The sequence below is a fragment of the Euprymna scolopes genome, chromosome 43 (assembly GCF_053919585.1).
Source record: "Euprymna scolopes isolate OS-2025 chromosome 43, ASM5391958v1, whole genome shotgun sequence".
Lineage (NCBI taxonomy): Eukaryota > Metazoa > Mollusca > Cephalopoda > Sepiida > Sepiolidae > Euprymna > Euprymna scolopes.
Window position 1 is genome coordinate 50211544 of NC_136524.1, and position 14557 is coordinate 50226100.

The 14557-nt window shown below is 32.1% G+C and overlaps 1 protein-coding gene across 5 annotated transcripts in view; it reads left to right on the forward strand.

The window, feature by feature from the left end:
• LOC145268339 (E3 ubiquitin-protein ligase HERC2-like) overlaps positions 1-14557 on the forward strand; it is a 500726-nt gene that overhangs the window by 342585 nt on the left and 143584 nt on the right. For all 5 annotated transcript variants that reach the window (XM_080123842.1, XM_080123845.1, XM_080123844.1 and 2 more), the window contains 4 exons: positions 1383-1580; positions 4445-4726; positions 8224-8305; positions 9938-10081. In XM_080123842.1, coding sequence (XP_079979968.1) covers positions 1383-1580; positions 4445-4726; positions 8224-8305; positions 9938-10081 — 706 coding nt within the window. The remainder of the gene's footprint in view (positions 1-1382; positions 1581-4444; positions 4727-8223; positions 8306-9937; positions 10082-14557) is intronic.

The window sequence follows — 14557 nt, forward strand, 5'->3', positions numbered from 1 at the left end:
TTTCAAATAGAACTCTTTATTTAATCCAGGGGAGTATCATGCTCTCATTCCATTAGTCATGACTGGGTAGAAGTTCTAAACAATTTGCCATTATATTTTGAGTATTGCCCACACTGAAGATTGAACCTCAATCTCCAGAAGAGTGTAACTTTACAAATGACAAAATTAGAACATATTACTCCCGTTACAAATAATACAATGGGGAAAGAAGTGGCTGGTTACTTTTAATGCATCTAAAACCAAACTTCTGTCGTGACATCATCAACGTTTTGGTCCCCATCTGGCATCAATTGAAATGAATGGCTCTCATCTTGAGGGGGCTCCACGTTTTGACAAGCTTCTGGGCTTGACCGTTACTCCTGATCTGAAATGGAACACTTATATTAAATCCGTTGCCAAGGTCGATGGAATAATGGTGGTATCCTTCTATCGATCCAGTAGATATCTCATGCTGATACAATTCTCTACCTATATAAGAGTCAAGTATGTCCAAGGATGGAGTATTGTTGCTACATCTGGGCAGGAGCTGTTAGGAAGACTTATCCTGCCTTGACAGTTCAAAACAGATTTCGTAGCCTAGTGGAGGAATCCCTTTTCTCTTCTCTGCAACATCTTTCTCACAGAAGAGACGTTGCAAGCCTGTCTCTGTTTTATCGTTATTTTCATGGCAAGTGCTCGACTGAGCTCCAATTATAGTCCCCTCTTGCCAAACTTTCACGAGAAACACTCGTCTAGCTGAAAACACTATCAATAATTTCCCCCACCCTTTATCTGTGCCTAAACATAAACGTAGATTCCATGAACAAAACTTCTTTCTAAGAACTGCACACCTGCGGAACTCTCTTCCGTTTACCTGCTTTTCAGCTGACTACAATATGGTTGTCTTCAAGTCCAATGTAAACAAGTTCTTGATGAGCCGTACTCCTTAAGTAATCCAATTTACTAAATTTACACTTCTAACAATTACTATATTGGTTTTTTTTTTTATCACTGTACACTCTTTAACTCTTATCCTCGAGTGGCCTCTGAGCCTTGATAAGTGGTTATTCTTTTGTAAAAAAATCAAACTAGAAAGTCCAACTTAAATAAGTTCTTGATGAGCCATTCCCTTAATTTACTAAATTTCCACTATTAACAATTATTACGATATTGTCCCATTGACTACTGTACACTCAGTAACCCTTATCCTCGAGTAGTGTCCAGGCCTTGATAAGTGGTGACTCCTTTGTAAAAAAAAAACTGGGATTCTCTAAATGTATATGACACTTATTTTAAATCTTAATTTATTGTTTTTGTTTCATTATATTAAATTACTTTTAAATTGGAAAACCATTTTTTTTTTTTGTTTCATATGTATACGTTTTTTTTTTTTTTTCTTTTAGCATTGGATACGACTGGAAATGCAGTCTGATATTCTTGTAAATCTCCTTCAGATGAAGGTAGAACCTGCAGATTCTAGTTACATGCCTTCACTTGTTGTTGTGAGTGGTGGCGATTCAGTGCACAACTTAAAAGAATTAAGAACTGTCAACATTGGAGTGTCCTTTACAACAGTCACTTTGCTCGAGGACGTTATGGAAGTATGTAATTTTTAAATTTTGAATTAACCATTGGGAAAAAAAAAATGAAATGTTGAATATGTATTTTATATTCTAGTTTCCTTATTTTTTTATTACTTTTTAAAAAAGTTAAAAGATAACTTTTTTTTGCATATTAATTTTAAAATATGTTTTAGCATTATTCAAAAGAGATAAAAAAAATTTATTTTAATGTCTTCTTTTTACAAATGAATCTAGATTTTATTTTTTAAAACTGAATAAAAAATGTCTTCTGCTATTTTTTGAAAATGAATAAAATTGTCTTTTGTCATTTTTAAAAATGAATAAAAAAATATCTTAGTATTTTTAAAAATGAATAAAAAGATGTTAGCATTTTTAAAAATGGATAAAAATGCCCTTTGTCATTTTAAAAATGAATAAAAAATATTTTGTCATTTTTTAAATATTAATAAAAAATATCTTTTGTCATTTTTTAAATATTAATAAAAATATCTTTTGTCATTTTTTAAATATTAATAAAAAATATCTTTTGTCATTTTTTAAATATCAATAAAAAATACCTTGTCATTTTTTTAGTATGAATAAAAAAAATTTTGTAATTTTTAAAAATGAATAAAAATATCTTTCTTAAAAATGAACAAAAATATTTTATTTTTTATATGAATAAAACTTTTTAATTTTTAATATGAATAAAAATTTTTAATATGGATAAAAAATTTTAATATGAATAAATATCTTTTTTTATGAATAAAAAATCTTTTTTTAAAAATGAATAAAAATAATTTATTTTTTAATGTGAATACATTTTTAAAAAATTTTAAATATGAATAAAAGCTATCTTATTATAAATTAATCAAAAATATCTTTTGTCTTTTTGTAAATGAATAAAGAATCTTATTTTGTTTTTAAAAATCTTTTGTGATTTAGAAGAATAAAAGTATATTTGAACATTTTTTTTAATAAGACATTTTTATTTAAACTGAATAATAGATAATATCAGTTAAATATAGTTAAATATTAATTCTACTGTAAATAAAAATAAGTTTTATTTCTAGAAATGATGTTTATTTAATTATTATTGCTTACTAAAAATACTCTGGAAATTACATGGTGGCTTATTTGCAGTCTTTTGTCTTACTGCAAAAATACATTTTTTTTCTAATCACACAAAATACATGGTAAAATATTCCTAAGTTTTGGATTGTGTTATGCTTGAAAAAAAAAATTATTCGAATTGTACATAATTGGCAATAAACTAATCAAGTTATTCATCACTTAATTCCTCTGATGTTTCCTATGTTGTTTGATGTTTCTGTAATTTTATACTAGCCGAGCTATCCGACATTGCTCAAGGCAAAAAAAATAACATAACTTCTATAACACTCTCTTTAAAATTCCATAGAATAAGGAAAAAACATGTTCCTATATTCCTTTCGATGATTCAATAGATAATATAATTTTTGCTCATTATTTAAATTATATATATATATATATATATATATATATATATATATATATATATATATATATATAATTATATAACCATTGTGAGGAGTCTGCATTCTCCCTGTATCATTAACTTGGTAGTCGAAAAACAAAGTAAATCCCCTCCCAAAATTATAACAAAAGGGCAAGGAGAACGACGTCCCTCCCATCTCTTTTGCTAACTAAACAAAAGTACCCTCCCATGGTCAAGTGGGTCAGTTGTGTACAACCAGGGTCTGCTTAATTAAATTGTTAGTATTTGTTTTTCTTACGGATGTTTCATTGGACAACAGGGATAATTCCTGCTTGTTTTTTTTGTGATCCATTTTTTCCCTTTGGCAGGCCAATGTTCGAATGCTGTGTTTGGTTGTAAAAAGAAATTTGCCACAGCCACAAATGTTTTCAACTCCCATAAGTCGTCCTCAGGCGTAGGATGAATTAAATAAATTGGGTGTTGTAGATTTATTGAAAAAGGCGATTAAAAGCCTTTAAAATCACAAGTGTACAGTCTCCTCCTTCATATTGAGCCTAGCTGATGGTTGGTTTGTTTATGCTTCTGTGATGAGGAGATGCAGGTTACAATGGGAGACATTTAGTTGTACATCCCTCTCCCTGATGATGATCCATGTGGGAGTGCCAATGAACACAACAATAAGTGTTTTTTTGTTTTTGTTTGTTTTTTAGGGTTTTTTTTTTTTTCAGACTTTACATATCTCCATTTCCTTAAATTTTTTTTTCTTCTCCAAATCTTTTTTCATTCCATATAAAAAACTTTTCAACAGTTTCTTTTGAGGAATATAAATTTATCTCTGAGGAGTTTTTTTAGCAGTCTTCTGCTATTTAATGAGACATGTATAAGACATTACATAAAAAACCCTTATGCATGTGAATATATATATATATATATATATATATATATATATATATTTCCTATTTGGTTTTATCAAGCTTTTATATCTGGCTGAGATAATTTTATAAATATTAATTCTTTAATATTTATAATTTCCTTTAATTTTACCATCTTTGATCATTTTGGTAAATTTAATTGTAATTTTCATTTTATATATATATATATATATATATATATATATATATATATATATATATTATAAGAACAAGTAGTTAATAAAACATGTTAAAAAACACTTTGAAAAAGAGTTAAAAACATATTTAATTTAAAAAAGGAAGTACAAAATAAGTGAATAGTCCTTAATCCGCGGAGTTTCAAAGAAATACTATAAATATATATATATATATATATATATAAAGAGAGAGAGAGAGAGTGCTACAGCTTCACACCATTGCAAACATTATCTAAATACTTAATTAGTAAATGAAAAATACTGTTTTTTGTCCAATTTTAATCTTAAAAATTTTTTTTTTCTCTCTCTTTTTAAAAGTACTACAGATTTATTGAGATCGCAATCAAGCAATGCCGCAGCAGTGGTATTGATTGTAAAGTACATGGCCTGTCTATAGTTGGTCGACGGAAGGCTGATGAAGATGACACTGCAGCCAACTTTGCTTTTCTTGCATCTGATGATGAAGAGGAGGACCGCAGCAGCTCACTGCAAACTTGTCGAAAGAAAACGCGGTCATCAGGCTACAGAGAAATCCAAACACATGTACTTGTTTGGGGATTAAATGATAAAGATCAACTTGGTGGACCGAAAGGATCAAAAGTAATTATTTGACTTTATTTGAATTTGTTTTTTATTTTTAGAATTTGTGTCTAGTTTTATGTTCCCTCACAAACTCACCCTTATCCTAGAGTGGTTTTTCAGCCTTGATAACCAATGACTTGTATATTGAACATGAGTACCTCCGGCTTCCTCCTTACAAGAATATTATTGGTTGGTTTAGCCATAAATATTGACTGGTAGAATCACCTGGGAGAGATGTTGACAGGTATGTTACAAGCCTCATGTTTAAGGATATACCAGCTCCGACTACGAACACTGGTTTAGTAAGGTGACTTATCAGATTATTTGTATCATTTAGATTCATCGGACTACTGTTCTCGTCTTGATTGTTTTTTCACAACGTTTCAGTTGATGTAACGTGTGAAACGTTGTGAAAATGACACTCAAGATGAGAACAGTAGTCATATAAATCCAAATAATACGAATAACAAATCCTTATCTAAAAAAATTCAGAAACGTCTTACCAGATTATCACTCATATATGTAACCAAGACCACTCAGCTGCTTCAAACGAATATATCCCTTTTGTGGGGTATATCAAACTTGTCAGGAAAAAAAGAAATTAAAAAAATAAAAGCATCCAACTTTTTTTTGTAACTTCTTTAAAAAAAAAATGTTTGCCACTGATCTGTTATCTTCAATAAACAGGATAATCAAAGACAAATGGAAGAAGTGTGACAAAAGAAAGGAAAAAAGGTTATCATCAGAACAATGGATAGGAAGTTGTTCACAAAGGCACACAAAGGAAAGCTGACATGGGATTGTTGGTTAAGTGCGGCAATAAATGGGAACGAAAGGAACATATATGTTTAGAGTTATTTTACAGGAAATTTTAGGTGTGACGATGGGTTTTGTGACAGTTCACGACATACTTGAATTTATAATGGTTGACAACACTTTGGGATAGTCTTGGGTTTGTAACAGTTGATGATAATTGGGGACAGTCTTTGGTTTGTGACAATTGGCAACAGTTGGAGACAGTCTTTGGTTTGTGAAAATCGAGAACAGTTGCATCTGATGAGAATTGTGAGTTGGACATAGTTGATAGCAGGTTGCCGCTTGGACAAGATTGAGAGATCTTTAAGAGGAACAAAACTATGAATAATCCTTTAATCACAAAAATATTAAACACGATCACCTCCATCTATAACAAGAAGCAGAGTAACATCAAATTATACAGGATACTGAGTTATATCGGCATTTGTGGAAATGAAAAAAATGTGGATAGAGCGGCAAAATAATCATTTAACATCATACTTACTAATACTAAAATTCCATACACTGATCATCAGAACAATGGATAGGAAGTTGTTCACAAAGGCACACAAAGGAAAGCTGACATGGGATTGTTGGTTAAGTGCGGCAATAAATGGGAACGAAAGGAACATATATGTTTAGAGTTATTTTACAGGAAATTTTAGGTGTGACGATGGGTTTTGTGACAGTTCACGACATACTTGAATTTATAATGGTTGACAACACTTTGGGATAGTCTTGGGTTTGTAACAGTTGATGATAATTGGGGACAGTCTTTGGTTTGTGACAATTGGCAACAGTTGGAGACAGTCTTTGGTTTGTGAAAATCGAGAACAGTTGCATCTGATGAGAATTGTGAGTTGGACATAGTTGATAGCAGGTTGCCGCTTGGACAAGATTGAGAGATCTTTAAGAGGAACAAAACTATGAATAATCCTTTAATCACAAAAATATTAAACACGATCACCTCCATCTATAACAAGAAGCAGAGTAACATCAAATTATACAGGATACTGAGTTATATCGGCATTTGTGGAAATGAAAAAAATGTGGATAGAGCGGCAAAATAATCATTTAACATCATACTTACTAATACTAAAATTCCATACACTGATCATCAGAACAATGGATAGGAAGTTGTTCACAAAGGCACACAAAGGAAAGCTGACATGGGATTGTTGGTTAAGTGCGGCAATAAATGGGAACGAAAGGAACATATATGTTTAGAGTTATTTTACAGGAAATTTTAGGTGTGACGATGGGTTTTGTGACAGTTCACGACATACTTGAATTTATAATGGTTGACAACACTTTGGGATAGATAGGGATCTATCATCTTCTGTAAACAGGATAATCAAAGACAAATGGCAAGAATCTTGGAATGAATGCCAAAGTAATAAATTAGACTAGATTTGGCCAACTTTTGATGAATGACCACTAGGCTACAGCAAGAAGGGAATATAAAGAGGTTGTAGTAGCCAGACTGTATACGATATACACATATTAATTGCAAACAATTTTTTAAAGATGAAGAGTCTTCAATGTGTATATAATCCTCAGAATCATTTATAGTCAAGCATATATTAATAGACAGTCAGTGCCGACAGCAAAACCAAAGGAAATACTGCAACTTGAAAAATTTAAAGACCTGTTTAAAGACATAAGTCCGGTTGCAATATTAGCTCATAAGGGAAGGGCAAGGAAAACATGGGAGGAAGTGATAAGAAGACACTTGTAAGGGCAAGGGATAAAGACCTGGTCAGAGATAGGATAGTTTGGAAGTCAATTAGTTTTGTTACACTGCTGGTATATTTTGTTTTTCCAAAATTAATTTCAATTTAATACTTGGTTCTTGCCCAGAATTCACCCTATATATTAAAGAACAAAAATAAAGAAAAATCTGTATGATACACGTGACAAAAAACGGAAATATCATATTCCAAAAATCATGTAAATTGATCAGGTAGTTTTATTTTTATAAAGAAAGTCATTTTAAGTGATTAATGGGAATTCGTAAGCATTTAAACAGGACTTTTGTAGGTATGGATTGTTGTTATCTCCCTTGTTTATTTTTATTGTTTTCAACATGGCGGGCTAGAGTCATTCCTCAGATGCTCATAAAATTTCATTTTCTTAGTTAGAAATAAGACTACTTGATCAATTTACATGATTTTTGAAATATGTTTTCGTTTTGTCATAGGTACATACATCATATAAATTTTTCTTTATTTTCGTTTTTTAATATAAGAATTCTGGACAAGAACCTAACAATTTTCTGTTTCTACCATGTTTTTAATTTTGCTGTTCATATTATTTGGATTCTTAGGATTACTATTCTCATTTTGAGTATCATTTTCACAATGTTTTAGTAGAAATAGCCTCTGACTTTCTTCGGGTATATTTTGCCAAACTCTGGAATGTTTCTGTCAAATTCGGGAATCTGCACAGAATTTTGAGTGGAACCCTTTATTTAATCCATGAGGGTAATATGCTCTGGTTCCATGCAGATTTCCAAGTTCAGCAGAAAGATTCCCTAGTTGAACAAGATGCTACACCTGGAGAAGGTCGGAGGTTACATCAACCAAAAAGTTGTGAGAATAACTCAAGATGAGAATAATAGTCTGAAAATCCAAGTAATACAAATATTCAAACTGGTCAGTCAAAAATTCAGGAATATGATTTTGCTGCTATTTTTAATTTTAATTTTTTTTTCTTTGCAGATTAAATTACCATTCTTGAATGAGACTTTATCATCATTAAAATGTGTACAGATTGCTGGAGGCTCAAAAAGTTTGTTTTGTGGTAAGGCTATAATTTCAATCGGAAGAATTTCCTGTTTAAATTTATTGTATTTTCAAATGCAATCCTGTAATAATTCAAAACATTATGAATCTTCATTTACATTAGGTATGTTTTTTAAAAGGGTTATTTCATGAATTTAGTTTCATAATCCAGTGATTCGCCATTACTGCAGTTACCTCCCCTGCTATTTATCTTCTAGCATAGCACTACCAGAAGCGGTGATATGGCAAATCATTTCCTTTACTTTTTTCTCTCCCTCCTATATTTCCCTTTTTATTATGTTTTCTGATTGTTTTTTTTTATTTAATAATCATTCAAAAGTTTTTTAAAAACATGGGTTGCATTAGATAAGCTGCAGTCAAGACTTGAAGGCTAATAAACTGAAAAGGCAGTTCTTCAGAGCAGTGGTAAAGTCTGTTCTTGTTTACAGTGTTACAACCTGGACACTCATCAAAAGATTGGAAAGAAAGCTGGGTGGCATGTACATCCATATGCTACAAACAGTGTTAAATATATCTTGGCAAGATCATCCTGTGAAACAGCAACTTTATGGCAACCTACCTGCCATATCTACTATCATCAGGGAGCAATGTCTACAATTTGTCAGTCACTGCAAGAGGAGCAAACAAGACCTGGTGAGACATGTATTGCTGTGGACTCCATGGGATGAGTGCATGAACATAGTGTGACCTAGATCCACGTACGTTCAACAAATTGTACGTGATGCCAACTGTGATCCTGAAGATCTGAGGCAACTGATGGGAGACAGGGACATCTGGAGAGAGTCAGAGATAGATAAATAGACAAATAATAAAAAGAAAAACTTATTTGTTGCATTTCTGCTGCGTGTAAAAGAACGAGGATACTTTGATAAATAAAAATATAATACATCTTTATTTTTGGTCACGATTATCGACGATTGGTGTTAGGAAAGAGATGTACACACAAATATTCAATGAATCGATTCTTCTTGGACCAATCATCAACCAACAATGGTATCCTTTTTGGTTATATAACCATTTGTGATCACCTGAAATGCACTTTTTGGGAGATGGTATTGTGACTGTTACCATACCCCAAAGGCGTTTTATTCAGCCATCATCATTAACTGGATTGACCCGACTTTTATTACACCTGTGTAACCTTTTGCCAAAATGACCATTCAAACACACTTAACTTTTCTTTCTGACAATTTCAAGTTTCCTTGCTTCTTCATGCAGTTAGGATCATAATTTTTTATTCAAATTACCTGTTGGTACATTTGATAATTATTATTTTTCTTACCGGTGTAAGCTTTTGTCTAAACTATCTCTTGGTACACACAGTTTAGGTATTAATAAGCTGTCAGGTTCATAATTTTTATTCAAATGACATTTTGGTACATTTGATAATTATTACTTTTGTCAAAAAATTACTTCACGGTACACACAGCCCAGATATCCAACATATTTTTATGACATTGTGTTGTATCTGCTTATTTCTTGCATGAATTTTAACAAAGTTACCTTTTATTGAGAATCAGTATTAATGAATACCTTTGCAAATCCAGATTTATGGAATACTCTTTTAAAAGTTTAACTGAATGAGTAAAATTCTATAATAAATTGCGTTTTATATTTACTTATATTTCAGTTACCCAGGAAGGAAAAGTGTATGCCTGCGGAGAAGCTACAAATGGCAGACTTGGTCTGGGAAATCCCAGTGGAAGTGTTCCTGTTCCAAGGCAAATAACATCACTTAGCCAATATGTCATAAAAAAAGTAGCTGTGCATTCAGGTAAACTGTTACATAATCTCTGTCTCTTATATATATGTTGTCAGGTCATGTCATATGCTACTGGTACCATGTAACCCAGTACTACGTGCCTCATGGTTGGGTCACCGGCGACTAAACTGGTTTCCCCACCAGACTGGTTTGGTGAGGAGGCCGGTTAGTCTGAAGGATTAAAAACAAGACCTTCCAAAGGGTGAATGAACCCTTTTTCGGGGTCAACGGCAAACTAGCACTGTGTGTGTTTGTGTGTGTGTTGGTGTGGAGAGGACTCCCATAAGCCGTGGTGAAGGCAACCTTTCTAGGAGAAGCAAATCTCTGATTTAAAAAAAAAACATTAAGCGGGAGACCAGTACCCGCATTAAGCTGGTCTGCAGTTAAACTTGTTGCTGGCTATCTTGCAATTGCTTGTTGCTGGATCTCAACATTTTGAACCGAGAAAGAGACTTAGCTGTCGTACAAAGCTAAGACTGTAACATCACATGTGTATAGATACTCCCTCGGGCATTTGTCTATTAAAATGGTCCTGTGGCGATGTAAGTAATTTTTGGGCTCATGAACTTTGTCTGAGAGAGTGGCACTCGTCTGACAAGACGTTGTAATCATATATATATATATATATATATATATATATACATGAGTTAAATCACAGATTAGATAATCAAATGGATTGTTGGCTTATTAAATATTGCAGTGAAATAATATTTTCAAGACAATCAAAAAGCTCAATATATACAAATACAGCGAAATAAATATATATGTATTACATTTTGTTTTTTAACTTGTGAAATCACAACTATATATTAGGTACAACATAATAATTAATAAAGAATATAATAAAGGAGGTGCAATTTTTTCCCTCTGGACCAAAATGCTGTAGGTTTACGCCAACAGATGGCACATAAAAATTTATTATGTTTACGCTATAAGCCATTACCTTATATAACTATAGAACTCCATTAGAGACACATTATAATAAGGGGGTGCTTGGCCCAGCCCAGTCAATTCATGCAGATTTCGTATTTATTATTACAGGGTCAACTCTCTCTTGAATATATATATATATATATATATATATATAATATATATATATATATATATATATAATAGAAAATCACCTGGCATTGCCCAGTGGTAAGATATGTTTAAATATGATATCTTAATGTATGCTGATGTCATATTTATTATTGTAGAACCAATTCTCAATTGTACTCAATATGTAGTAGTGCCCCCTGGCATGACCTGGTCGTAATATATGGTAAAATATGTTTTAATCAGATTTCATATTATTATAGAGCCAATTCTCTATTGATTATTATATTGTGCCCAATATATAGTAGTGATTTCAAAAGTTTTTAAAAAATGACGGGTGCCATCAGCTTGAATCGAAATCCAAACTTATAGCATTCCAGCCTTAGTCGTTAAGTTTGAAAAGTTTGATAGAAATTATATCATAATGTTAAAATTTGAGACCGTGACAAAAAAAATGCAGACTTTTAATATAATAAAAGATGCAAGCAAGCAAAGATGCCTGCACGGTTCACAGCGTTTTATAATTATATCTATAATATAAAGCTGTGTGTGTGTGTGTGTCTGGTCACGAATAGGCCTCTATATGGTTGACTATTTTAAAAAACTGATTACATATAATGTTAGAAGATGTATTGAGACACAGGAATGGGTATGTTTGATCTGGCAGAACGGTGGTTCATAAAAATTGTGGGGGCTGCATTTGCACCTGGTCCACAAAGTATGGAATTAAAAAAAAAAACGTTTACAAGTGTTTTTGGTATAGATGTACATAAGAATACTTTGATAAGTATGTTTGAACTTAAATACGGATGGTATAATAAATTTGTTGGGTCTGCGTTCGCGCCTGGCCTCCATAGAATGGAAATAGGCACAAACTTTAATAAAGACTTTTCATATCTATCTGCGTAAGTATACTTTGTTTCAGTTTGAAGAAATATGGTATAATAAAATTATGGGGTGTTCGTTCACGCCTGACCTCCATAGAATGGAAATATGTCACAAAGTTTAACAAGGTTTTTTAATATAGATCCACAGAATATTGTGATAAGTGTTTCAGTGTGAACGGGTATGGTATAATAAATTATGGGTTTTATCTATTTTATTTTTACTTTCATCATATTTTGCTTTGGTTTTGATACCCCCAAATTCAACCCAAATTTACAACCCTTCCTTTTCATAACCTATCATACTTTCATAAATGGGAGTCCATTTTCTGTAGGCTGTTTTTGAACCCAGTCAACGACGGGTACTTTTGCTAGTATATATATATATTTATTAATACTAGACTATCCGTTGGCTCATGAAGAGTAAGAGAAAATAAATGTTCAAAATAAAAACGGATTTTGAGACTATATTGCCTTTTATTATCTTAAGGATGAGAATATGAAATATTAAGTCAGGATATATTTGTTTGCAATATAAATTATTGCTTCAAAACATGTTTATATACAATAATTTTTGTTCGTCTATTTCCGTCTACAAAAACTTTGGGATTTTCTTTTTGTTTGGCTCTGCTTAAAGCAACATATAACTGGACATGTTAAAACACAGGTTTCTTTAAATAAATCAATATTTTATTTAATGTTTGTGCTGGTGATTTGTGAATTGTGATTTCAAAAGCAGACGTTAATTTTATTATTGTATAAGTATTAGTACTAATAATTATTTAATAATCTAACATATTGAACGGTTTTGAATTCAGTATGTATTCATTACTAATTACATATATATTTTCTCTAGGGTATTGAGCACTGTTCAATTCAACAAAAGACTTAATAAGAGAAAAATTATGCTACAACACATACCAGATGTATTTAGAGTATTGAGTACATTTGGATTCAGCATCTACCATGTTCCAAGTGGCTAACTGTATTATTGCATGCACCTGTTACATGTAGAGAATTATACACTATTTTATGTAATATATACTATTTACTGAGTGTTCTGCTGTATTAATAGTTTATTGCTCCAGAGTTTGTTTCAGATTATTCACCAGGTTCATAATAAACAAAGCAGTAATGAAAAAATTGTGCTTAACATATTTCTCTTAAAACTTATTTCTTGGTTTCTCATTTCTTATTTATTTTAAAGCAAAATATAATGAATAAAACAAAAATTCAGGATTCCAGAGCGCTACTAAAAGCACTAAATAAAATTAAGGAGCCCTCTAGAGCACCACCAAAACCAAGTTTCTAACCCTTAACCTCTAGAATAGAAAATATTTTTTAAAGTGAACACTGAGGTCCAGTGCTTAACTATACATTCATCACACAGTACATCCCAGAAGGAAAAGTGTTAGGATTCAGGCAACACTTGCTTCACTATTGATCATCAAGCAATGAGATTTAGAGGTGGAGGTACAGTTAGGAATTAGGCAATTAGGTGTGTGTGGTTTTGGGTAAATCAAAACTCGGGGGGCAGGTTAAAATAAAAAGAAAAGTTTTGGTAAGTAAGTATGAGGATCGAACCCGAACCCTTGAGGCTAAGTTGGAAATTAAAGTGTGAAAAAAAAAGTGCGACGTTAACCATTGGGCCACCGCGAATAGTAAAGGAAGCACGTTTGAATTTATTTAAGTATTAAAACCAGACTTAACACGTGGCCGCAATAAAAGTTAACTCTTCTGCTTCTATTTGACCTCATTAATTAATGAGGTCAAATAGAAGTCACGCAGTTAACTTTTGCTGCGGGGCAGCGTTTGGGTTTGTTTACCCAACTTTGACTGGTTTTTTCTCTAAGATGTTGGTGAGGGGAAAACCAGCTGCCCATTGTCCAGATTGAATAGCAAAAAATAAAAGAATGGATGAAAACATGAAAATGTAATCATCCCCCCAAAAAAAGTATGTGATGACCTCCCCATCAGATATTTCAACAGAAGGGAGACAAAGAAAAGCTCAAACATGAAATGTGAAAGAGGGGAAGAAGGCAAAAAGTTATGGTCGACACAGCCATGAGTGCTTATGACATCATGACGTTGCAAATTAAGCATTTTAAATATAGTTTTAGTTTAATATGTCAAAATATGTGCGGAAAACGCAATGTGAAAAAATATGTGCGGAAAACGCAATGTGAAAAAAAGTGCTCCAGTTAACCACCACAGAATTAATGATTTTTTTCTAATTTTCACATATTATGCATCCAAGGCATTGATCTTTTAGATGGTACTGGTTTCAACCTGGTCCTTTATATAATAGACTAGCAGGAGTCCCCGGTGTTACCTGGGTATGGAGAAGTTTTATGGTAAGGGTCTTGAGTAATGGAGCCCTAAAAAAATAGCAGTGAGCGTAAAAATAAAAAAACGTTAAGCAACCCGCTAAAAAAAATGAAAATAGCAGCAAGTCACAGTGCGAGCGCAAAAAAAAATAAGCCGCAGTAGCCAGGCTCGAACCTGTAATACTAAGAGGAAAAGGAGGTGAAAAAAAAAGGAAATGCTTTAGTCGCCACACCCATCG